The sequence below is a fragment of the Macadamia integrifolia genome, chromosome 8, assembly GCF_013358625.1.
Source record: "Macadamia integrifolia cultivar HAES 741 chromosome 8, SCU_Mint_v3, whole genome shotgun sequence".
NCBI lineage: Eukaryota > Viridiplantae > Streptophyta > Magnoliopsida > Proteales > Proteaceae > Macadamia > Macadamia integrifolia.
In genome coordinates this window covers 32,223,834-32,248,539 of record NC_056564.1, presented here as the reverse complement: position 1 = coordinate 32,248,539, position 24,706 = coordinate 32,223,834, and the positions used below count along the sequence as shown (strand labels likewise).

The window sequence follows — 24,706 nt, the reverse complement described above, 5'->3', positions numbered from 1 at the left end:
GCATTGCTCCGTTGCTTCTCGCCGGATCTCCTCTTCACTAGTTTCCTGGCGATCGATCGTCTCTCTGTCATGTACGTCGGTCCAACTCTGATCCAACAACGATATCAATCTGAATCCAACAAAACCTCTATATATCTTGATCTGAATCGACCAAAATCAGCATTAGTCTCGATCGATTGCAATTCCAATCATTTGATTTCCCTCACCCCTGGCTCTCTTTGTTTCGTAGGTAAATAGGGATGAATTGAAATTGCTTGACCACAAGAAACAAAAGAAGAAAGAGAATAAAGATCCCAAGGAAATCATCTAACAAACTTTATTGTCATGTATTGGAGAGAAAACAGATTCAAAGCTACTATGGATTTCAAAATGCAGAAACAAAGGAATCGAGTTAGGAGAAATTACCTTCAGAAGAGTGAGCGACTTTTGGAAACAAACCTCAAACCGATTGTCCTCTGCAGTCCCTTGCGAATCCACCTAATTCCTAGTGATCCTCTCTCCAAGAAAACCCCTATGGATCAGCATAGGGTCACTTCTTCTCTGCGAGAATTTCTTTGCCGAAATCCTCACTCTCACTCTCTTTTTTCTAGTAAGGAAATCCCTTCGGCCTATTCTTCTCCTAAAACCTCTCTCCACTTGCACCGATCTCAGATTTAGAGATTCCGAAATCCTCTCTCGGTCTTCCCAATTGTGTCAAAACTCGTTCAGATAATGCTAAAACACAGCCTTAAAATAGAGAGAGGAGGATACACTCGACAAATGATCACTATATTACGGTTGGCAAAGGGATTGTTCAACCAATTATCAATAACGAAGAAATGAAATGCAACAGTCGTTATGACCAATCCGAGGTGGGAGAGAAACAAAGAAGGATAAAAAAAATCCGATCACCAATGTCATCAATGCCGTTGCCGCTGTGATATCCGGTGATCGTTCAGGAGAAAGGTACAGTAACTATCCGTAACTATCCATTTGAGGTGGGACTTATTACGTGGGCATTTTAGGTACTTCACATTTAGTAAGAGCATTTTGAAAATATAGTTGTTGACATCAGCAAATTAGGTATATTCCTTGATAGTAACTGACTGTAGGGGGTCTGAGTATAATTTGGTGAAATAGAAGGGGTGGTCTTATAATTGTGGCATTCTCCAAGGGGTGGCGTGGTAAATTTCCCTTGGGGAAATAATGGGTTTTACTTATAACTCTAACTTAAGTTTACTGAAACTTGTATGAGAAATAATTGGGTTTTACTTATAACTCTTTATATAATAATTTAAGTTTACTGAGGCCTATTTCAGATATAAATGGGTTTTTCTAATAACTCTTTATATGGTAGCTTAAGTTTATAGAGGCTCATTTCAGAAATAAATAAGTTTTGTTTATAACTTTTTATATGGTAACTTAAGTTCACTGCAGCCTGTTTGAGAAATAAATAGGTTTTCTGCTATTATTTGGTTAATTCCCCAATTGGCACTAGTGGCCCACCTTGGGGTGATCTAACCTATTAATCCTCCTATTTGTAAGTTGTACCATCTATTGGAGGTGGTCTGAGGTGCACGAGTGCGTGGGCCCGAGCCCCACAGTCAAATAACATATTTTGTCAAAACACTCTTACCAGTGTGAGTCTTATTCTCGTGTATTACACTACTGGGATTTAGGTGAATTCCCTCCAGGCAGGAGACTTACACTAATTTCTTCGAGAATTTGTAACCCTTCCATGCAGTGAGCTGAGAAACCTTCCAGTTACTAGTGACTATCACCTTGGGTGCATCACTTGTGTCCAAAAGTTGAAATTGGTCTAATGTTTTGGACATGAGAATAAGATCTTGTATATACATTGTCGTCCCTTCAACCATATGATGGAAAGAGAGGGGGATGCGTGTAATGATACTTCTGCCACCCTCACCCCCTATCCAACCTTAGAAGGAAGGGTCGTGTCCATACACGATCATGCCTTCAACCAATGATGGAGAGAGAGAGAGAGAGAGAGAGGGGAATGTGTGCAATGACACTTCTAACCACCTTCATCGCTTATCCAACCGTTGAAAGCACGGCTGTGTATCTGTTCAAAAAAATTGGGTACATATACACGATCTTGTCTTCAACCGTTTGATGAGGAGAGAAGGGCCGGCGAACCCAGCGAAACTGCCCTTAAGTCTTTTTTTCTCTCTTAAGTCTTTAACACCCGTGAGGAGCGGGAGAAGACTCGGGAAAATCTGGGACAATTACGAAAGCGTGTGTTACGCCCATTTCAAAATTTGACGGCAAAGCACTCTACTCCCACCGGCAAATCTTTTGTCTTCCAATTAACCATTGTTCCCAAACGAGGATTTCATTTCACAATGTCAGAAATACCAAAATAGTTCTCCTGATTTTCAAAGGTCAAGAGAGGAAAACGATGTGGCAGCACGAGCGTGGATGTCATGGGTTTTTCATCGTGTTGCACGACAAGTTCACACGATTTTCTCAAAGGAGACCACCCCCCGCCCCATCCCATGCCTTAAAAACACGAAAAACCAAAATCAAGTGAAATGATTATAAACACCTATAAGTCTATCCCCTTCATCATAAAAATGGGTCCCACAAGGTGAAGGAGTGGAATACATGAGACCTCGAAGTTGGAAGCGCCTATATATTCTATCATTCTCCATTAGCCTTTACATGCTTACACCTGAGCATGGAAGCATCAATTTCTGATTCAAACGACCCTCCTAGCTGTGGAGATGCATATAGAGCCGCAGTTCATGGGAACTTGCAAATTCTCATGAAATTCAATGCGAGAGAACTAACCTCACCCATCAATATTTGGGGTGGCACCATTTTTCATGTTCTTGCTCTAAATTGCCACACCAAGGCTGTCATAGAGCTACTTAACTCATTGTCATCATCATCATCATCAATGTCTATGATCAATGGCCTAAACACCAAAAATTTCAATGGCAACATACCACTCCATGAAGGAGCCAGGGTTGGCGCTTTGGAGATTGCTAAGTTAATGGTGCGGAAGGAGGAGAGCCTTCTCCATGAGAGAAATTCCATGGGAGAGACACCACTGTATTGGGCTGCAGCTAGTGGACAGAAGGCAATGTTAAGGTTCCTAGCCATGAAAAATAGCAGCTTCAACCCACCAGCCGGATTGAGAAGAAATGATGGTTCTTCGATTCTTCATGCTGCTGTAATGGGAGAGTTTTATGGTATCCACTTCTTTAATATATTGTTTGTTTTGTTATATTATAATTCTTCAAAATCTATCAATAGATTACTGTTTTGAATTGATAAATCAGGTCTAGCTTTAGAGATAATGGATCGGTACCCTGATCTAGCCATTGTTGGTGATAAAGATGGGATCACAGTTCCTCATCTATTAGTACGGTCACCCTCTTCGTTCAAAAGCGGGACATTTTACTCGGATATCAATTTACTCTATTCTTTCTTCATTCCTCTGGCACTGTTAGAATTAGTAATTTACTTCTGTATGTACGAGCATCTTTGATCTCTATGTAAGGTTGTCTTTCATTCTATTGAGAATTGATTGTTTAGTGAATGAATGAACAGGTATTCCATCCGATTCTCACATGCTCACAGAGCCTGAAAATCAACCGAGTTTCCTACAAGAGAATAAAAAACCAAGTTATGATATAGCTTATTTCTCTATTTCCTAGCTATTTGATCCACCGATAAATGTTTTCGAGAGCGAATCAAGTCTTTGTATCAAAACTATTCTCGTACGGGACTGATCGCATAGATATGGGTGGATTCCACCTGTACGAATCACCTGTATGAGAATGATTCTCCTACAAGAACCTGATCCACATTTGATGTTTTCTAGTCATATTATTATTATTATTATTATTATTATTATTATTATTATTATTATTATTATTATTATTATTATTATTATTATTATTATTATTATTATTATTATTATTATTATTATTATTATTATAATTATTATTATTATTATTATTATTATTATTATTATTATTATTATTATTATTATTATTATTATTATTATTATTATTATTATTATTATTATTATTATTATTATTATTATTATTATTATTATTATTATTATTATTATTATTATTATTATTATTATTATTATTATTATTATTATTATTATTATTATTATTATTATTATTATTATTATTATTGAGACCCCAACTAGCATTAGTTAATTGTGCTGAAAGCCTAGAACAATAGTAAAGGTATTAATTATGACTCTCAAACTTACTGGTATCAAGCTAATTAAAATAAGGAGTTTGAAGGACTTTCTGTTATCATTTCGGAACTGGCTCGCTGGTCATCCTATGAAATTCAAATTTGAGAGTTTGTTTTATTTTAATCTTTCTTTTGTTGACCTGATACTACTATTTTCTCTTGCAGGAATAATCAGACAATTATTTCGTTGTGAGTATGACATCTCTTCCCCTCCCATCTGTTTTGGAAGTCATTTATATAGTTATTTCTAGACCCCTCCCCCTTTTTCCAGATAAGAGCCATGTGACAAGAGAAAGATTATTGATTTTAGTTATAATTTTTTTTTTACATCAAAACAATTAGAAAATGACCCATCATATATGTGTGTACCTGCAACGCCATCAGATTTTTTTCTTAATTTTTTTTTATTTTTTTTAATTTTTTAATTTTTTAATTTTTTTAATTTTTTTAGTTTTTTTTTTATTTTTTTTATCTTTTTTATTTTTTTTAATTTTATTTATTTATTTATGTTCGATTGCAAGGGAAATTTAAATGGAAGGGGGATGAAATTTTCAAACTTAAAAGCAGAAACTTTTGTAATCATCATTACCCATATGATTGTATTAGATACTTAAATTTCTTATCATATTTAGTAATGATCTATTTTTAATATAATTTTTATTTATATTTTATGGTAAAGGATTTTGGATGTAAAGTGAAATTTAATAACCTATGACATGATTTGGAATTAGTGGTATAATCACATAGAGTAATGATTACAAAAAAATATTTTTTAGGGAAAACTATGCCCCCCTCCCTTGTAGTTTTACCAAAATTACATGTGGATCCAAGGGTTTGAACGAATTATGTCCCCCTCCCTTGGCATTGATGGTGTGAGTATATTATTAGTTTTAAACAACAAAAGACCATATTACCCTTTAATGAAAAAGGGTCTTAAATAGCATGGAAATGTGAGATGCATCAGGAGAGATGGGCAACCTGGCGCCAGTGGGCTCATCGATACCATGTCCATGGAAGAGATGCCAGAGCCAAATGACCTTAGTGATGGCACCACTGATTCAGTCAACATTGTTGCTCCTCAGGGTCATGAGCAAAGAGGCAGATCGTACGGTTGCAAGCAGTTTCATCCTTGTAGAGCATGGTCTGATACTATGTTGGATGGAGCCAGCACTCGAACACACCACCCTGCCGGCACGGTGAACGAATCAGGTTCATGTACAAGAATGTTCTCGTACACTCCTGATCCGTGGATATAGAATCTATTAAATGAAGAGAGAGAAAATTGATTCTATATCCACGGATTAGAACCGTTCTCATACATCCTCGTACGTGAACCTGAACCGCTCTCGCCGACATGACCCCTTGTGGAACTCCGGGCACTAGATGCAACTGTAGTGATACTTCATTGGATCACGGCACCTTGCATTCTCCCCTGGATGGACAAATGGGCACTCAGTCCAATCATGGGAGTAAGCCCTCGAGCAAGGATTCACCTTGAAGGTGTACATCCTAAACTCATCAGTTCCATATCCCATTCTTTATGTCTGGGAGGGATAGGTCAATTGGGTACTCTTTCTTCTCAGTCTGATCTTTATCTTATAGACCTTGGGGTGTCTGCAACTGTTGTTGTTGTTCTTCCTTTTGCTTATCAATCTCACCTGAAGAAAACCATCCTTTCTCAACACAGTCAATGCTTTCCAACATCATCTCCAGTGCCTTCCTCCTTGAATTATAGGAAGACTTCAGAATTGAAGGGAGAAGGTCGCCGGCACGATTCCCATTTGCATAAGGGGAATTAGCATCAGTTGAAGTGTTAGGATTTAAAATGTAACCGCAAGCATACGGATCAGTGTAGCTACGGGTCAAACACAGGGAGAGCAGCCACTTTATTTTTGGCTTCTTTTAATAATGCGAAAGTGAACCGATTAATGGTTGTGATATAATTCTAACTACCATCTTAAACATATGTATCTAAAATAACATCCTAACCATTCGTCATCTAAGAATTTAAATACGCAAGCCAAACAATTAAAATTAAATAAATAAATAACTGAAAATAAACAACCCACGCAATTAAAAAGCAATGAAGAAAAAAAATGTTAAAATAAAAATAAAGTAAAAGAAAGCGGATAAAGCTAGAGAGAGGCTTACAAGTAGGTTTCTCTACTTAGCCCAAGGGATGCATCATAATATGAGCTTCCCTACTTGACCAGAGAGTCACTCTTACAAGGGTTACTCTACTTGGCTTTAGGGAAAGGGAGACAATTAAAATAAAAATAATAAAATGATGGTTCTATGGCTAGGAGGGGCAAAGCCAACACCTATACTAGCCATGAACTTTGGGGAAAAGGGAAAGCAATAATGTAATGATTGAAATTAAAATCATAAATTAAGAAAGAAAGGGTAGTCAGAAGAAGGAATGAGAGGGGGGAGAGAAGACTATGGAAGAAGCCTCCCTACTTGAATCAATGCTTGAACTTGAAAGCTTGGGTGATTTGAGATACTGCCAACCTTAAAAACCAGATCTGGAATGAACCAAATCTGAAATTTCTAGGCTTGTAGAAAACAAATCTTGAAAAAAAACCTGAACTTGAAAAAGAGATGCTCCACGGCTCGTGATATTGTCACCTAGATCTAAGCCTAGAACTATAACTTAAAAATTAAAAGGCTGAATAAAAATAAAAGAGTGCTTGCATTAATTGAAATAAAAAACTATTACAAAAGTGATTAAAGCAAAAAACAAAGAAAAACTAAAACTAAAGAGAGTGAGAGAGAGAGCAACTAAAAAAAACCTTAGAAGAAGAATGAAGTGTCTCCCCTCCTCTTACATGAGTTGTATTTATAGGGAATGGGGAGGTAGGGTAACAAATTTCTCTTTCCTAAAAGGGGAAAATCCACAATTGGTAGGTGAGATCTTCTGAGACCAAAAGTACTAAGGTGGAGGAGAGAGAAGAGAGAAATAAACTTGGAGAAATTTCCTATAATTTTTTTTCTTATTTTCTTTCCTTTTTTTTTTTTTGTAAATTTATTTTTCTCTTCTTTTTCTCTCTCTCTTCAAATCTTGCGCTGGTGATGATGTGGAGGAGAGAGAAGACTCGAACTTGAGACCTCCTAGTGAGGAAGGGAATTTTGCACATCATAGCTCACCAACTACACTAAGTAATTGTTAATGAAGAGATATGATGCCCGATAATGCTTAAGGTCTTTAAATTACAAAATCTGAAAAAAAAGAGTAAAACCCAAGATAGCTCAATTCTAAATATGTAAAAATGCATGCTTTACTACTTAGATTTCACACATAAATGTGCTCATCAAGAAGCACCTAGGATATGCTTGACAACCTTGGGCGAAGCAGCAGAACTACCAGCAACAACATAGTGGAGGGTAGTAGCACCGTTGGTACCACAAGCCTTGTTGACATCAACAAGGCTTGTTTCAATGATATATGCCACCATCTTTGTACTTCCAAGCATCACAACTATCATTATTGGAGTTATCTCATCAAACCCCATTTTCTTTGATCCATGAGGGTTAAAGAAGAATGAAATAGGTTGCAGAAGAAGTAGGTTGAAGAAGAGCGAAATTCAGCCCTCTTTTGTTTGTTTTAAGGGTGCTAACACACAATCTTATTGTAAATCATCCTGAATGTTTCATTGATAGCTATTGTATTTATACAAGAGATGGAAACCCTAATCACCTAAGATATGTGACTAAAAATAGTCACATGCAATATAGAACTTATATAAATGATATGGCTTTCCAAAAGAGAGAAATAGGAATATTGAGTTGCCCAGAATGGGTGAACTCAATATTCCCTGATACACCCCCTCAAGTTGGAGAGTTAGAGGGATGAATCTTCAACTTGTCCCACATGAACTGAAACCGAGTAGTTAGCAGCCCCTTCGTGAAAATATCAGCCAGTTGATCATTGGCGGAAATGAATTGCACGGAAATAAGACGATTTGTGACCCTTTCGCAAACAAAGTGAAAATCAATTTCCATATGTTAGGTGAGTGCATGGAATACAGGGTTGGCAGACAAACAGGTGGCCCGATCTCGTCACACCATAGAACCGACGGACCACGCAGAGGAAAGCCAAGTTCCTTGAGCAAGGCCTCAAGCCAAATGAGTTCCGCAGAGGCATCGGCCAGAGCTTTGTATTCAGCCTCAGTAGAGGAGCGAGCAACGATCTCCTGCTTTTTGGAATTCTAGGAAATCAAGTTAGGACCAAGATAAATGGCGTACCCACTAGTGGAACGCCGATCAGAACTACTACTAGCCCAATCAGTATCAGAATAAGCTTGACGGGTTACATCAGAGGAGCGCTCAAGAAGAAGTCCATAGGTGCGAGTAAGCTTGAGATAGCGAAGGATGCACTTAACTAGAGTCTAATCATCTTCAGTGGGGGAATGTATGGACCTACAAGCCTTGTTCATTACGAATGACACATCAGGACGAGTCAAGTTGACATACTAGAGAGCACCCATCATCGAGTGGTATTTAGTGGCATCCATCATTAGGGCACCCCCATGCTCAAACGACTTAAAAGTTGTGGCAATAGGCATCTAAATAGTTTTATAGTCGACCATGGCTCCCCGAACAATAAATCAGAGATATATTGCGACTGAGAAAGAACAATTCCGATCTTATGAGGCAATGCTTCAATGCCAAGGAAAAAAATAAGGGGTCCCAAATCCCTAATGGAGAATTTGCTGGCAAGCCTTGTCAGAAGCTTAGAGATGAATGAGGCAATGTTCCCTATAACAAGTATATTATCAACATAAACCAATATATGAGTAGTTACAGTGCCCATCCGGTAAATAAATAAATATGGATCCATCTGAGAAGCAGTGAAGCCAATCTTAGTGAGAAAAGTAGATAACTGATGGCACTAGGCCCATGGGACTTGCTTGAGACCATACAGAGAGCGATAGAGGCTGCAAACATGGTCAGGATGTGTAGGATCTTCAAACCCAGGGGGCTGAACCATGTACACCTTCTCAAAAAGGATGCTGTGTAGGAAGGCGTTGTGCACATCTAGCTGGCGGACATGCCATCCTTGAGAAATGGCGATGTCTCTGAGAACTGAGCGAATTGTAGTAGGCTTCACAATAGGACTGAATGTCTCTGTGAAGTCAATTCTAGACTGTTGGTGAAACCCCTTCGCAACCAAACACGCTTTGTAGCGCTCAAGTGAACCGTCAAACTTTTGCTTATTTCGATACACCCATTTGCATGCAACCAAGTTCATATCAAAGGTGCATGGAACAAGAGACCAAGTCTGATTTCTCAACAGAGCATTAAACTCCTCTGTCATAGCAGAATGCCACTCAGGGTATTTCTTGGCTTGGGAGAAGCAGGTAGGCTCAATAAGGGAAGGAGATGAATGGAGGGCGTGTGGTGGGTTTGGACGAGGTCTCAGCTACATCCTGTGCAGCCGTGTAGGTGGGGCAGCCAGTGTGGTAGTGAAGATGCTAGTTGAAGGCCCAAAGGGGTGGGTAAGAAATGGGATGGCACTGGTGGGGAACCATAGAGATCGGTCAATGTTCAAACTCGTAGGGGAGAAGATGGTAGGGAGTTCGAACTGAGAGGAGGGGTAGACGGTAAGGGATAGTTTTGAGCACATGGAGACAAGGCAGATGGGAGACTAGGCGGGTGAGGCTGGTTTGAAGGAGATGAAGAAGGTAACATGAGAGGCACTGGGAGTGTAGATTAGGTAGGTGCGAGGGAAGGAGGCTGTATAGGGAGAGAAGCCCAAGGGGACGATGGAGGATGGTGTAAACTAGGTGGGGGTCCAAGAATGGAATGGGTTCAAAATGGAAAGGAAGTCTCATCAAAGCGAAAGTGACGAGCAATGTAAGTCTGATTAGTGGAGAGATCAATACACCAAAATCCAGTGTGACGAGGACTGTAACCAAGAAAAACACAGGGGCAGACCTAACATCCGTTTTTTGATGATTTTAGGGACGTAAGAACAGAAAGCAGGTGCACCCAAAAACATGTAAGAAACCATAGTCAGGATACTTGTGGTGACTGAGTTCAAAGGGAGAAACCCTGGATGGCATTCTATTAATGAAAAACATGACAGACTCAAAGGTGAAGTGCCAATATTTCATTGAAACAGACCCAAGGGCAAGAAGGGACAGACTTGTCTCAACAATGTGACAGTGTCTTCTCTCAGCAACCCCTTGGTGCTCATGGGTATGAGGACACGCTACCCTATGAGAAATCCCCAGTTTAGAGAAGCAGGTGGGTAGAGTATGAAACTCCCCACCCCAATCAGTTTGGACAACCTTTATTTTACTTGAAAAATGACATTCAACCAATGCTTGGAATTTTACAAAATTAGAGATAACTTCAGATTTTTGAATAAGAGGATAAAACTAAACAAATTTCGTGTTATCACCCATAAAAATTACAAAATAACGATGTCCATCCACAGAGGCAGTGGAAGATGGACCCTACATATCATTATGAATTAAATCTAAGGGAGACAAGCTATGAGAGGGAGAGGGACCTAAAGAGAGATGAGATGCTTTGCCAAGCTAGCAAGCAGTACAGAGATGATTAAACCGTGTGGGCTAACACGAAAATTTATTGATCTTGATCATATGACGCAAAAGATGCTCATGTGGATGACCCAAACATTGATGCCACCCGTCAACGGAAGTACGCTCAACAACATGGACACTATGGGGAGGAGAACTGAGTTTGACAGTGTATAAACCTCCACTACTTGGATAGGAAAGAAGTGTGGCCTTGGTCACCTGATCCTTAACAAGAAAATGGGAGGGGTAAAATTCAAAAAATACGTGATTGTCCTGTGCAAATTTCTAAACCGAAAGAAGTGGTTTTGAAATAGCCGGGACATGAAGAACATTATATAAACGAAAAGAAAGATTAGAATTATTGGAGGGAAGAGAGGAGGAACCAATGTGCTGAATGTGTAAACCCTTACCGTTTCCCATGTGCAGTTGATCCTGACCAGCATAGGTGTCATAGGATGATAAGGAGTGGATGTCTGGGGTGACATGGTGAGAAGCACCATCGTCAGGATACTAGGTTAGGTAGGATGGCTGGCGATTGGGGGGTAAGGGAGAATGGGAAGGTTGGGATTGGTATAGTGGGTGGTTAGGTGATGGTAGGCACTGGTGGGGTTGGGAATATAAGGTGGGCACTGGCCGTAGGAGTGGAATGGGTAGGGGAGGCCAAGGGGCGATAATAGCAGGTTGTAGTGGAGTGGTTCGTACCCTAACAGATAGAGCACCAAAGATCGCCTCCCTGGAAGGCACCGCGACCATGACCATGACCAAAACGACCACCCCGTTCCACATGGCCTTTAGAGTGGCCATGGCCAGAGGAAGAAGGGTCGAAGGTAGTATTAGCCAAGGGAGAGGAGCCATCCTTTTGAGCAATTTTTGCGGTCATAGAACCATTGCTGGGAACATCATCAGATATGGTTACCTTGTTGAAGGAACGAAAGCACTCGTGGCTGAGGAGTAGACCATGCAAATCGATGTATGTGATGGGTTCAGAACACCCAAGAAGAGTTGGGACAATATCTTGAAGATCCTTGCACAGGCCGCGGAAAATATGGAAGTTGAAGTCCTCTGGTGGAAGGGGTTTCCCTGCAGCCGCAAGTTCATCCGCGAGAGATTTTGTGCGTTAAAGAAAGTCCGTCACAGATTCATCAGATTTCTATGCTATTTGTTGAAGACTGATGTGAAGGGAAAGTAGACGAGTGGCAGAGGCTGAACCGAATGCTGTTTGAAGAGTGGTCCAGATATCCTTGCTTGTGGCCTTGCCGATGATAAGGGGTAGGACAGGTTCAGAGAGAGAAGCAATGAGCAAAATCATCAGAGAGGCATCCTGGCGACACCAAGTTGCATTGCTGGCAGTGTCAGTAGGGCTTGGTTTGGTGCCATCAATAAAACAAAAGAGATCCTGACTGGTGAGGAAAGGGTAACCTGTGCCTTCCAAAGGAGATAGTTGGAAGGAGTGAGACGCAAAGAAAGAAAGTGGTGGGCGGAGCCATAGGTCGTGGGAGTGGGAGAGGGGTTGGCGGTGATGGCAAATGTGGCAGAGTTATCTTCAGAAATAGGGAGGGCAGCCATAGGACCAAGGTTCGATGAGCAAGGTGGAAAGGCATGGGAGGGCTTGAAGAAGAAGAAGGAGGCGATTAGGGCTAGAGGGCGATGGCCTTTGTGGCTCTTGATACCATGCTAACACAATCTTATTGTAAACCATCCTGAATGTTTCATTGATAGCTATTGTATTTATACAAGAGACGGTAACCCAAATCATCTGAGATATGTGACTAAGAATAGCCACATGCAATATAGAACTTCTATAAATAATACATGCAATCTTCCATAAATGCTACATGCAATATGGCTTTCTAAAAGAGAGAAATCGGAATATTGATGATTTGCCTAGAATGGGTGAACTCAATATTCCCTGATAAAGGGAAGGGTGTATTGGCAAGTTCAAGTGTATATAAGGGCATTTTCGGTATTTGAAGGTATCATATAAGATGACATCAAAAACTAACAGCCCCAATTTAATGGTGACTAGCTAACAGATTGAACCTAATTGTAAGAATCTTAAAAATTACAGGGGAAGGGGGCGTAATTCGTTCAAACCCTTGGATCCACGTGTAATTTCGGTAAACTCTAGGGAAGGGGGGGTGTAATTTACCCTATTTTTTAAGTATGAAAATTTCAATTTGCTCCTCTATAGTTCCCATTGCAACCAAACGGAGCCAAAAGGGATGACAACTTAGAAGATTGACTTCTCTGATTAGTAAGTTGACATGTAAAATAATTTTCTTGCAGGGTTTTCATATCTTAGAAAAATTTATGATGAAAAGCAAAAGCATGAATTGGCACTAAAGCTAGCCAAACTATTGATAAAGAGAGAATCAGTGTGCATGCAAGGGGGTTGTTACATTAATGACCATTCAGTCATTGCTAAAACAATAATCAATGATACCGCTGTAAAGCATGGGATCATAGAGGTTGTGGATGTGATCCTTGAAGAATGTCCATGGGCTATTGAGTTCGTTGATGAGAATGGGAAGAACATACTCCATTTAGCAGCTGAATTTTGTCAACTCAGAGTTTTTCATCTATTGAAATCCAAGCTGGGCTTCCTTACGATGACTAAGATAATTGCAAATGTTGACAGAAAGGGGAACACAACTTTGCATTTTGCAGCAAAGTTTGATGATCGTCGACAAAATAAAATTCATATCTCAGCATACAAGATGGCACTGGAAACTCATTGGTTTAAGGTACTATTGCTAATCCACCACCTAGCTAGACTCCTTTATCTATTCTTTTCTTTTTTCTTTTTTCTTTTGGGTAGAAACATCTCTTATATAGCTTTGTACCTTGTTTGATAAAATCACCAAAATACTAGCCAGATAACCTTATTTTCTCACAAATTTTGAGAAACATGCATTTTTAATTCGGTATTGTATAACCCTAGTATTACAAAATTATGTAAAAATAGCTTGTTTAAAGCTTACCCCACTATGGTATTATGACGATTTCTTTATAAGCCAAAGTTTTCCTGAGCCGCATGGTGAATTTATCTCTTGGATCCAAGGGCTGACACCGCACATGCGCCCCTTTGGGGCCTTAAATGTCCAGCGTTGACCCGTTCAACATAGGTATAGGGAAACTTGCTCTATATTAGGTCTGAATTTTTTTTTTTTTTTTTTTTGTTATTTACATCCTATAGAACTGCCCAATGGAACTTTACTCACATACATGACCTTCTTATGGTATGATGGACTATCAAATCAGCTCCAATTAATTAATAACAAAAAATTTTCCCTGTGTGTAGAAATTGAAGGGTTTGTCTCCAACACATCATCTCCAGTTTAGAAATTCTGATGGAAAAACAGCAAATGAGCTATTTGATGACACTCATAAACAATTGATAAAGGACGGTGTGAAATGGATTAAGAATACAGCAAATACTATCATGCTTGTCTCCACCCTGATTGCCACTATGAACTTTACAGCAGCATTCGCTGTTCCAGGAGGGTATCACCAAGTTACAGGTCTCCCTATTTTTGCCAGCAAAACAAGAGATTCCCAACTTTCTATGCCTATTCTTCAACAGCATTGTTTCTCTGTGTTGGCACCCTTGGAGGCTCCTGTGTACTTGTCTCGTTTTCATATGGATGAATTTTACTTCAACTTACCACTCAAATATATTATGGTAGGTAGCTCTCTCTTTTGCTCGGCAATCTACACAGTTGCAGTATTTGTACAAGCTCTCATACTTGTAAACAATGGAGATTTTACGACTATTGGATGGTGCTTCGGAATTTCAGCCATCATTGCTGCTGTAATTTTGTTTATCCTTGTGTACGTGGATGTAATGTTCCCTTTCTTTCGTTATTTTGGATATTTACTTTTTGAGTGAATTTCTTACCAAAAATAAAGTATGTTGGATTTAATTGTTTTATTTTATTTTTTTTTGCTAAAAGGATAATTTTATTAAAAAAAAGAAGAAGCAAAAATACATCAAATAGAATGCCTGACAAGGCTGAAACTGCTGGAGCAACTTGCAAACTCCACCTTCGGCATAGCCATCAACAGAGAGAGCAAGCAGCGCCCTAGCAGAATCTAAAACTGAGCCTATCTGTTGCATCAGTCTCTAAGTCAACCTGAATATGACTAGAAAATGATACTGAGGTATCAGATAATCCCGACTTAGAAGCCTTCTTCGCTAGGTAATCCATTATCGGGTTAGCCTCATGGAAATAGTGAGTGATCTTCCAAGGGATGGATTCTAAAAATAGGAGTGCAAATACCCACTTTTGAAGAATAAACCACGGAATCTGGCTACTCTGAATCGCCGAAACCACTGTAGCTGAATCAGGTTCAATCCAAAGTCCCCTGGCATTCATAGTCTTCGCCATCAGAATTCCTTCCATCATTGCCTCAAACTCCGCCTCATAAATCTTCTTTATGCCCAGGAAAGAACTAAAGGCGCTGCAGACCTGACCATCACTATTTCGAAGAATGCGTCCTACCCCTGCCCTGCCTGGATTGCCTAAAGAACTACCATCAACATTAACTTTAATCCAGTTTAATGGAGGCTTGCACCAATGCACTTCCAAGGGAGGGGAAAATTTGGGATTATCTATTGCCAAGCCCAACTTCCTACAACACAAAAAATTTGAAATCGATTTTACCACCCCTTTAGCACTGCCTAAGCATAGAATAAGCTCTTGGATAATATATTCAAACAAAAAAAAATTGCAGATCGAGATTTTTCCTCAAACAACCTTCTATTTCTCTCCCACTAGATGTGGGTAGAAATAATAGTAAATCCCATCACCCAGGGGGTTTCTAGATTTGTAGTCTTCGTCTTCCTCTTCCACCTCTTAATTAATTCTTCAACCGATTGCTGCTTGTGCTAGGAAGCTCCAAAGTAGTTTGTGAATTTTTCCCATATATCCATCGAATAGGAACTTTTGAGGAAAATATGATTAATGCTCTCCTCATATCGGTTACAGAGAGAACATTTAGAAGCCAACTGTATCCCCTTTTTTCTAACAATATCATCAGTTGGAAGCCGCCCATGAGCCAATCTCCACTCTAATGTAGAATATCTAGGAGGGAGCCCCTTACACCAAATGACAGAGCACCAATATGCTGCTAGAGATTTTCTCCGAATATCCTCCCATGCCAAAGCAGTCGAGAAAGAGCCCGATGGGATCAATTTCCAGGCACACACATCTTCCAACTGACCATTGGATAGCTTGAACTCCTTAATAGTATTAAAAATATTCCTAAGGAGATTAGATTTAAAGTCATGAAGAGCCCACTCGCTGTTTCTAATAAAAGCACTCACCTTGGTTGTAGTAGTGCTAGAAGGGAGAATATCAGTGTGAGTTTCTTCCAGCACCGATTTAGGTCCTCACCACTTGTCCTTCCAGAAATTAGTCAAGTTGCCATTACCAATGATCCATCTCTCATTCTTCTCAACAAAGTCCCACATTTTTCTAACTCCCATAGCAATAGAGGAGGTCCGGCATCCCTTATGAAAGATCCCCTCCTTGACAAACCACCCCATAAGAAAAGAGCTTGCTGCAGACTTCTCATATTTGATTCTCCAGACCAACTTACTCAACATAGCCATGTTCGAATCTTTGAGCCTCGTAATTCCCAATCCCCCCTCTTCCTTAGGTCTACATAAATCGTCCCTTTTCACTGTGATTGACCTCGTGGAATCCACCTCCCTATCCAAAAAAAGTTCCTCATCCATCTCTCCAATGTAGCAAGGAGCAAGGATTGCCACCAATACACTACAAAACTATGATTCGAAATCCCCGATATAACAGACCGAACCAACTCCGCTCTTCCCGCCATTGATAGTAGCTTCCCTTTCCATCCTGCTAACCGACCCTTCACCCTGTCCATCATAGGGAGCAGAGCATCCTTCTTCACTCTTCCCTTGAAGATCTCCACTCCAAGATATCTAGTAGGGAAGTGATAGATTGGAATTCCCAAAGTATCAGAGATTGGCTGCTTAAGAGTCGGATCAATTTTCCCTAGGAATAACTTGCTTTTGTCAAAATTAATATATTGACTAGAGAACTCTTGATACATCAGCAAAAAATCTTTCAAATTTTGAACATGCCTTGAGGAAGCATTTGAAAATATGAAAATGTTATCCGCAAAGAGGATGTGGCTAGGGGAAGGGATCCCTCTAGGACCATGAATCGGCTTTAACTTGTTGGTCTGGGTCAGCTTCGATAGGCCTCTGGTTAGCACTTCTTCTACAATTATGAACAGCAAAGGGGAGATAGGGTCACCTTGCCTCAGGCCTCGCTCCACACCAAAGAAGCCTTGTGGACCTCCATTTACAAGAATTGATATCTTGGTAGATATCAGAATCTGATGAAGCCAGATAATCCACTTTTCTGAGAAGCCAAATCTTCGCATCACCTAAAAAGGAAAATACCAAGAGATAGTATCATAGGCCTTTTTTATATCTATTTTCATACCCAAACCACCTCCTCTACTAGAAGAAAACATCAGGTTCGCCAACTCTGACGCCACACTGATATTATCATGAATTAGTTTACCCTTCTGAAAGGCACCCTGCTCTTCAGAGATTATTCGAGGGAGAAGAGACTCAAGGTGAATTGCCAACACCTTAGAGATAATTTTGTAGAAAAAATTGACCATGCAGAAAGGGCGAAATTTATCCAGAGTCATAGCACCATCCACCTTAGGTATCAGGACAAGAAAGTTATTGTTAACTCCTCTGGGCCTGTAGCTCGAGCTGAAAAAGTACCTCACACCATTGCACACCTCCCTTTTAATCGTCTGCCAACAACGCCTATAAAAAGCACCTGTAAAGCCATCTGGACCAGGTGAGCTGTCTGGGTCTAACTCCCACACCGCCTTTTTAATCTCTTCGTCCCAGGAGGGGAATCAAGGCGAAACACATCTACTTGCTGAAGGACCAATGGGATGCTGTCCAAAATTCCACATGCTCAACTATTGGAACCGCTTTGTGAAATCCCTCATAAAAATCAAGAATATAATCCCCCAATTGGACTTCTCCTTCAGCAGTCATACCGTCCTCCTTAGTGAGAGACCCGATTTAATTGTTAACATAAATGCATCTTTAGTTGTTAATACTGTATCTCTCTTTGTTTAAGAATATAACTAAAGGTCAAGAGAACACTACCATGCTAGCGCAAGTACACATTAGCCCTTGACCAAGAGGGGAGGGGGGACCATCTTCAGCATGGTGTTTCTGCACCCGTCATATTTAGGCATGTACCTGCTCTAGTTGGTAGCATTCTTTCTTCCATAAATAAATGTGTAAACGTACTTTCACTAGAAAATGACATAAATTTGAATTTTTAAGAATGTGGATGGTTTTCCTTCAGCCACGCCTTGATGGAGGCATTTAGATGGTGTGTAGACGATATTGGAGAACAATACAAGATTATTATCAACCGTTTACAATACGGGGTAGACATTTATGACCCTAGATGTATTTTTCTTGCACCCATTATTGATACATGTGTCGATCAAATCCTAATTAAGCAAATTAGATTGCATTATCACTTTATGTGCAAAATGTTGTCCTAAGGTTATACCTTAAACTGTCAACAAGACAATATAGGGCATACTATTCATAAAGTTGCCACTAGGGGTGTCAATTTTAGGCTTGACTCAATAGGGCTCAATGAGCACGACATGTTATAGCCCAAAAAATAAATAGGTCAGGCTTGACATGTTTCTGAATAGGTAGTACACGATGCAAGGTGTAAGCCCGACAAGTGCCCGACTAGCTCGACTCGATTTGACACGATTAGCCCAACTGTTTATATGTATATTTTGATTTGTTTTTTTTTTTTTTTAGCAGAATAAGATATATAGATATATTGATATTTTTATCAAAAATTTGAAATTAAGTGTAAAGTTGTTTCTAAATTCTCGATGATTTAATAAAATATATAAATTTTTTAAGATAATTAAAGACTGTTTAAGGCCCGATTAATCTTGATTAGCCTGATTAGTAGAAGCCCCGAACCCAACTGAGACCAACTCATTCCTTAAATAGGAAGTTCATGGTGCAAAGGTACATGCCCGATGGATTAAAAACCCTAGTTGGCATATTGTTCATTTTTCAAATCTGATTTGAGAATATAGACGTGAGCATTCATATTTATTTATTTATATTTTTACCTGAGTGATTCACTACAAAAATTGGGCAAAGCTCTATGATTGTAGTTGTTGAGAACTGCGGAACAATATATTCAATGGCCCCTGTTTATCTAAACCGTGGTCATATTTGCTATAGGGATGATTTCCATAAGCGCGGCCACATATTCTGCAGGGGTACACAATTAGCCATGATTTTAACAAACCGAGGTCATTAATTTACATATATCTACAATTTACATAAAGCACGTCCATTGGTATAGTAGGACTCCTACTCCATACACTTATCAATTGTCGTAGTTGTAAAAATCATGGTTGTAAATGCCTATATGGCCACAATGATATTTTATCGTGACTGAAGATAGTTATATTATTTGATTTTGGGTTAATTACTTGGACACCCCCTGAATTATGGTTAGATTGTTGACAACCCAAAAGCTTAAAAAGTTTACTTGAAACCCCAATTGTTGACCTATAGTGGTCGGTCTTTTTCAGATCTTAGCTCTGCAACTTTGCAACTACTTTGGTAATTCAATTTGTGCCATAAAATTTGAATTGAAATGACTAAGTGAATAAGTAAAGAATTAAAATTTGAAATTAAACCCTGAAATAGAAATTGAAAATTGAAAGTAGCATGCTAGAAACTAAAAATAGTTTGACTTAACCAACCAATGGGGGTCTACTGATAGTATTTCTTGAGGTTTTCCAAGTTCTATGCCCTACGTATTACTTCTTGCCCCTGAGTCTTCAAGTGGTAGGTTGCTGGGCTTACTATCTTGGAGATTATATATGTCCCTCCCGGTTTGCATTTAGCTTGCTAATGTTTCGAGGGTCGGAAGCCTTAGCCTTTTAGAGGACCAGTTCTCTTGGTTAGAAGACCTTCTTCACCTCTTCATTGATGATCTTCTACCTCTTGGGGGTGAAGTTTCTTATCTTCTGCTGGACAGGCTTCTTGGTTGAATAGACCTTTAGGTTGTGCTCAGCTCTACTCGAGGGGATGCCTGGCATTTCGTTGGCCAATCAAGAGAAGACGTCTACATTGGCCTTGAGGAATTCCATGACTTTACTATTGTGTTCATGGCCCATTAATGCTTTGCTCTGACCAGTGTCTTCTTCAAACAATACAACTTAGGTCAGATCTTACTAGTTCCCCTTGTTGTAGCTGGGACTCGTCATTGACATCCTCAATGTCTACATCGCGCACTATGTCCGAGTAAGCGTTTTTGGTTATTTTGATAAAAATTTTATAGCTTTCTCAGGACTCCTTCTGGTATGATCGGCATTCGCCGATCCGATATTCTATGGGGAACTTCAGCTTTAGATGTCTAGTGTTCCACCCGTGCCCTAATCTGGTTAAATTTGAACTTTTGTAATAGGTCTCATCCCTGATGTGGTCAGCGGCAATAACTTCTGGATTATGGCAGTCTACCGTCGCGAAGGAAGAGATGACCGCACCTGTAAATGCAGTTCTTGCCGAAACCACTGAAAGAATTCAAACCTTCCAAGCCGAAGTGGTGAGTGACCAAACATCTCCCCACTCAAACCTCCTTATTAAAATGGGCCGGGAAGACCTTGAACACATCCCTAGAGAAACCCCTTAATGATTGGAAAAATATGGTTTAAGACTGGAAAGTACAATAATTGGGAAGGCCACCGACTGGACAGTGTCCTTCTGGTGGCCCTTACTGTACTAAAATAGATCAAATTGCCAATGGGACCAGCTACATGCTTCATGGCCCATTCCAACCAACCTTCCACACCAAATGGAACCTTTCCCCATGATTTGCACTGTGAGTCCAAGGTGGTGGGTCCGCATGACTCGACCATCGGCTTAAATTGGTTTCGTCACAAACTAGTGCATAGGCAAACAAGCCCTAAGGCCACTCACTATATAAGGAAGAAATGAGCTCATTTGCTTATTTCTCACTTGGACAAACATGGGAGAGGGAGAGAAAAGAGGGAAAAGGGAAGGAGAAGAAGAAGAAAGAAGGAAGGGGGAGAGCTCCTGGCTACTTCGACTGTTGCCAGTTACCACCAAGGGTGAGTGTTTACCTTCCCCAACCCCATTTGCTTTCCATTCGTCTTGGGTAAGTAGTGAATGGGGTATTCGTTGGGTTGAAAGGGTACGCTTTGACCCTTGTGACTTTCGGTAGTCGGAGTGGTGTGCATTTCACTCCTCCGCATGTTTCCCAAGCCCAAAGTGATCTACCCAAGCTCCCAAGCCATTTTAGCCTAGTAGAGAAGTTAGGGTTTAGACCGTTTATTTGGCATATCTCCTAAATGATTGGGTAAAAATGTGAAGAAATAGGCTTAAATGAAAGGTGGAAAAACCCTACCACAATCCCCGCGGAACGACCCCTATTGATCAAGCCCGAGCCAGCAAAGCCCCTTGAAGTTGCTGAACTTTTGGGAAAGTCACCCGCAGGAGCTCACTAGCTAGACAATGTCCTTCCAATGACTTTCTGAGGTCCTAATTGGCCTCTTTCTAGGTCACTGGCTAGACATAATGTCCTTCCAGTGATCTGTTGTCGGCGACAGTTCTGACACTTTTTTAGAGAAACCCTATGGAACCCCCATGGGTACTTTTGACATGTGTTAATGCCCAACTACCCTTGTAACTAGGGCAGAGACGATCACAATTTGTTGAGGAACGTGGTTTGAATTATCAAACTTGGGAAATTTCATTTGTTTGATATACAGACGAGGTGAGTGGTGTTTTGAATTTCTTTTAGAGTGTTTTAATCTTATAGAGTTTAATGCATTCTATAACAATCATGTTTAGTCAACTCAATTACATGTATGATATTTTTGACTTGTATGATGTATTTTATTGAACTTAAACTATATATGTGATTTCGATTATGTGACGGGATCAGGTGTAGCCGAGGTGGATTCTGGTACGTTATCGCCGTGTGAATGATTGTATTCTATGGTTGTATGCATTCCATAGCAATCATGGCTATAGATGCATGGTGTGGCCGATGGTAATTTTGATACTGTATATCCCATACTAAACGGTATCTATGGTAAACAGACTTGGACATGGACATAATGTGGCCGATGGTGATTTCAGTATCATGTTCCATACTACCTATATATTTATGGAATGCATTTAGCATATTGTGGTTAGGTTTCCTTCCCTATGCTACGATCCCTTGCCAATAGGGGTAAGGTGTTGGATAGCCCAATTGTGATATGTATGATGAACCCTTATGGAATGACACTTTCGGGTTACGAGGTGTTTGTTGTTGGAGGTAGAAACTAGTTTGGTGTGGCCGATGGTAATTTAGAGCTTAATTCCCGAAGATTTTTTGAGTCGTAATCATCATCCTTGGCATGTGTGGTGGTCCTCTTGCTGTTTTGGCTCGGCACTACAACCCCTTTATGCGCTGCAATGTTCTTGTCCATTACTGCATGTGTTTTAGATTTTAAATGTAACCGCAAGCATACGGATCAATGTAGCAACGGATCGAACTCAGGGAGAGCAGCCACTTTATTTTTTTTTCTTTTAATAATGCAAAAGTGAACCTATTAATGGTTGTGATCTAATTCTAACTACCATCCTAAACATATGTATCTAAAATAACGTCCTAACCATTCGTCATCTAAGAATTTAAAGACACAAGCCATGCAATTAAAATTAAATAAATAAATAGTGAAAATAAACAACCCACGTAATTAAAAAAAATAAAGGAAAAAAATGCTAAAATAAAAATAAAGTAAAAGAAAGAGGAGAAAGTTAGAGAGAGACTCACAAGTAGGTTTCTCTACTTAGCCTGAGGGATGCATCATAATATGAGCTTCCCTACTTGACCAGAGAGTCACTCTTACAAGGGTTACTCTACTTGGCTTTAGGGAAAGGGAGACAATTAAAATAAAAGTAATAAATTGATGGTTCTATGGATAGGAGGGGCAAAGCCAACACATACACTAGCCATGAACCTTGGGGAAAAGGGATAGAAATAATGTAACGACTGAAATTAAAATCCTAAATTAAGAAAGAAATGGTAGTCAGAAGAGGGAATGAGAGGGGGGAGAGAAGACTACTGAGGGAGCCTACTTACTCTAACTTCAATGCTTGAACTTGAAAGCTTGGGTGATTTGAGATATTACCAGTACTAAAAACCAAATCTGGAATAAACTAAATCTGAAATTTCTAGTAATAGAGAAAAAAAACTTTAAAAAAAAAAACTGACTTGAAAAAAAAAAGATGCTCCATGGCTCGTGATCTTGTCACCTAGATCTAAGCCTAGAACTATAACTTTAAAAATTACAACTCAATTGCATAGATCATAAACATAAAGGACTGAATAAGAATAAAAGAGTACTTGCATTAATTGACATAAAAAATTATTACAAAAGTGATTAAAGCAAAAATAAAGAAGAACTAAAACTAAAGAGAGTGAGAGAGGGAGAGAGAAGAAAACTAAGCATAAACTAGAAAGTAAACTAAGGAGAATAATAAATAGGAGGGGGGAGGAAGGGGCTTTTATAGGGTTTTTTTCTTATCTCCTTCTTTCTACAAACCTTCTTTAAGAAAAGAAAGAAAATAAAATAAAATAAAATCTTGGTAAAAATCCTCATTCTCTGAGATATTGTGTGAGGAAAGAGAGAATCCGTTTCCAAAATTAACAAATTCTATTCCTTCCTTGTAATATTAACCAATATCTTATAATCTTGATTAAATCAGAAAGAAATCTCTACATAGCATCTTTAAGATCTTGTGAGGTGGCAAGGAGAGAGAATAATCTTCAGGATTTTGTAGGAGAGAGAATGTGGTACCAATGAGTGGGTCCCACCTTTGGATTGGTTCTTGATTCACTTTAAGCACTTTCTCTTGTAGACTTGGAAACTGAAGAAAAATAAGAAAAAATAAAAGTAGTACTATCCAAAGTGGGGCAAAATGTACACTTATATCCATAAGATTTAACACATTATTGTGCTCATCAAATTCCCCCAGACTTAGACTTTTGCTTGTCTTCGAGCAAGATAAATAAATAAAGAAATGAAAGAAAAAGCCTAACTCACTTTTGTAGGAATCATGATTGCACTTTGTATGTGCAATAAGCCTTTAAATCCCTAGGTCACCCCTAGTGGACGAGTTGTGTCTTGTGGGTGTTTGCAGTGAATAAACACCCAAAATTTAAATTAACTTGAAAAATTACCATTTAAAGTTTTCAATAACTACAAAACACACCCTCTTTCAATTAGAGCACATCAACCGAGGAACCCCCACACTTGAACTTTAATACTCCATCTAGATTTAGGAACAATCACACATCTCAAATAGGGACGACCCTTGTATATTCTAATGCATGACCAATCCTAAGGCGAACCACATTGCAAGGTAGGTACCATGAACTAGGGTTTTGGAGCGTTAACCAAACATAAACAACAAGGCATAATGGTATCTCTTTTTTTTTTTTTTAAGTAGAGAACTCATTCTACTCCACTACATTTGGCCTGAATAACATGGTGGAGCAAACACCAGAAACCCAAGTTACTAAGTAGCTTCGCTTTATGCATATGGCAACAAAGACAGTGATGCTAAGTTCTTTTTCGAAAATGTTACTTCCTAAGAGGTTCGATCAAAACACCCCACTTCATGCGGCACAGTATTCTGTCTAGCTCCTAGAAATTCTATACTTACTTTCTAATTTTTGACCAATTTTCACTTTCTTTGGATATCCATATCATATATTTTTATACCATGCCAAGAATATGGTGTCAACTCCTAACCTAAGAACAAGGACACCAACTAACAAATGGTCCTACAC

General features: G+C 39.4%; 2 protein-coding genes across 2 annotated transcripts; both read left to right on the top strand.

Moving 5' to 3' along the window:
• Nucleotides 1–2,677: 2,677 nt before the first annotated feature.
• On the top strand, nucleotides 2,678–3,572 carry LOC122086897 (espin-like). Its single transcript, XM_042655814.1, has 2 exons — nucleotides 2,678–3,194; nucleotides 3,285–3,572. Exons 1-2 carry the CDS (start codon nucleotides 2,678–2,680, stop codon nucleotides 3,491–3,493), a joined length of 726 nt encoding a protein of 241 aa, XP_042511748.1. The 3' UTR covers nucleotides 3,494–3,572.
• An 8,716-nt stretch (nucleotides 3,573–12,288) lies between these two features.
• LOC122086896 lies at nucleotides 12,289–14,658 on the top strand. Its single transcript, XM_042655813.1, has 3 exons — nucleotides 12,289–12,358; nucleotides 13,056–13,513; nucleotides 14,071–14,658. Exons 1-3 carry the CDS (start codon nucleotides 12,289–12,291, stop codon nucleotides 14,656–14,658), a joined length of 1,116 nt encoding a protein of 371 aa, XP_042511747.1.
• The last annotated feature ends 10,048 nt before the right edge of the window (nucleotides 14,659–24,706 follow it).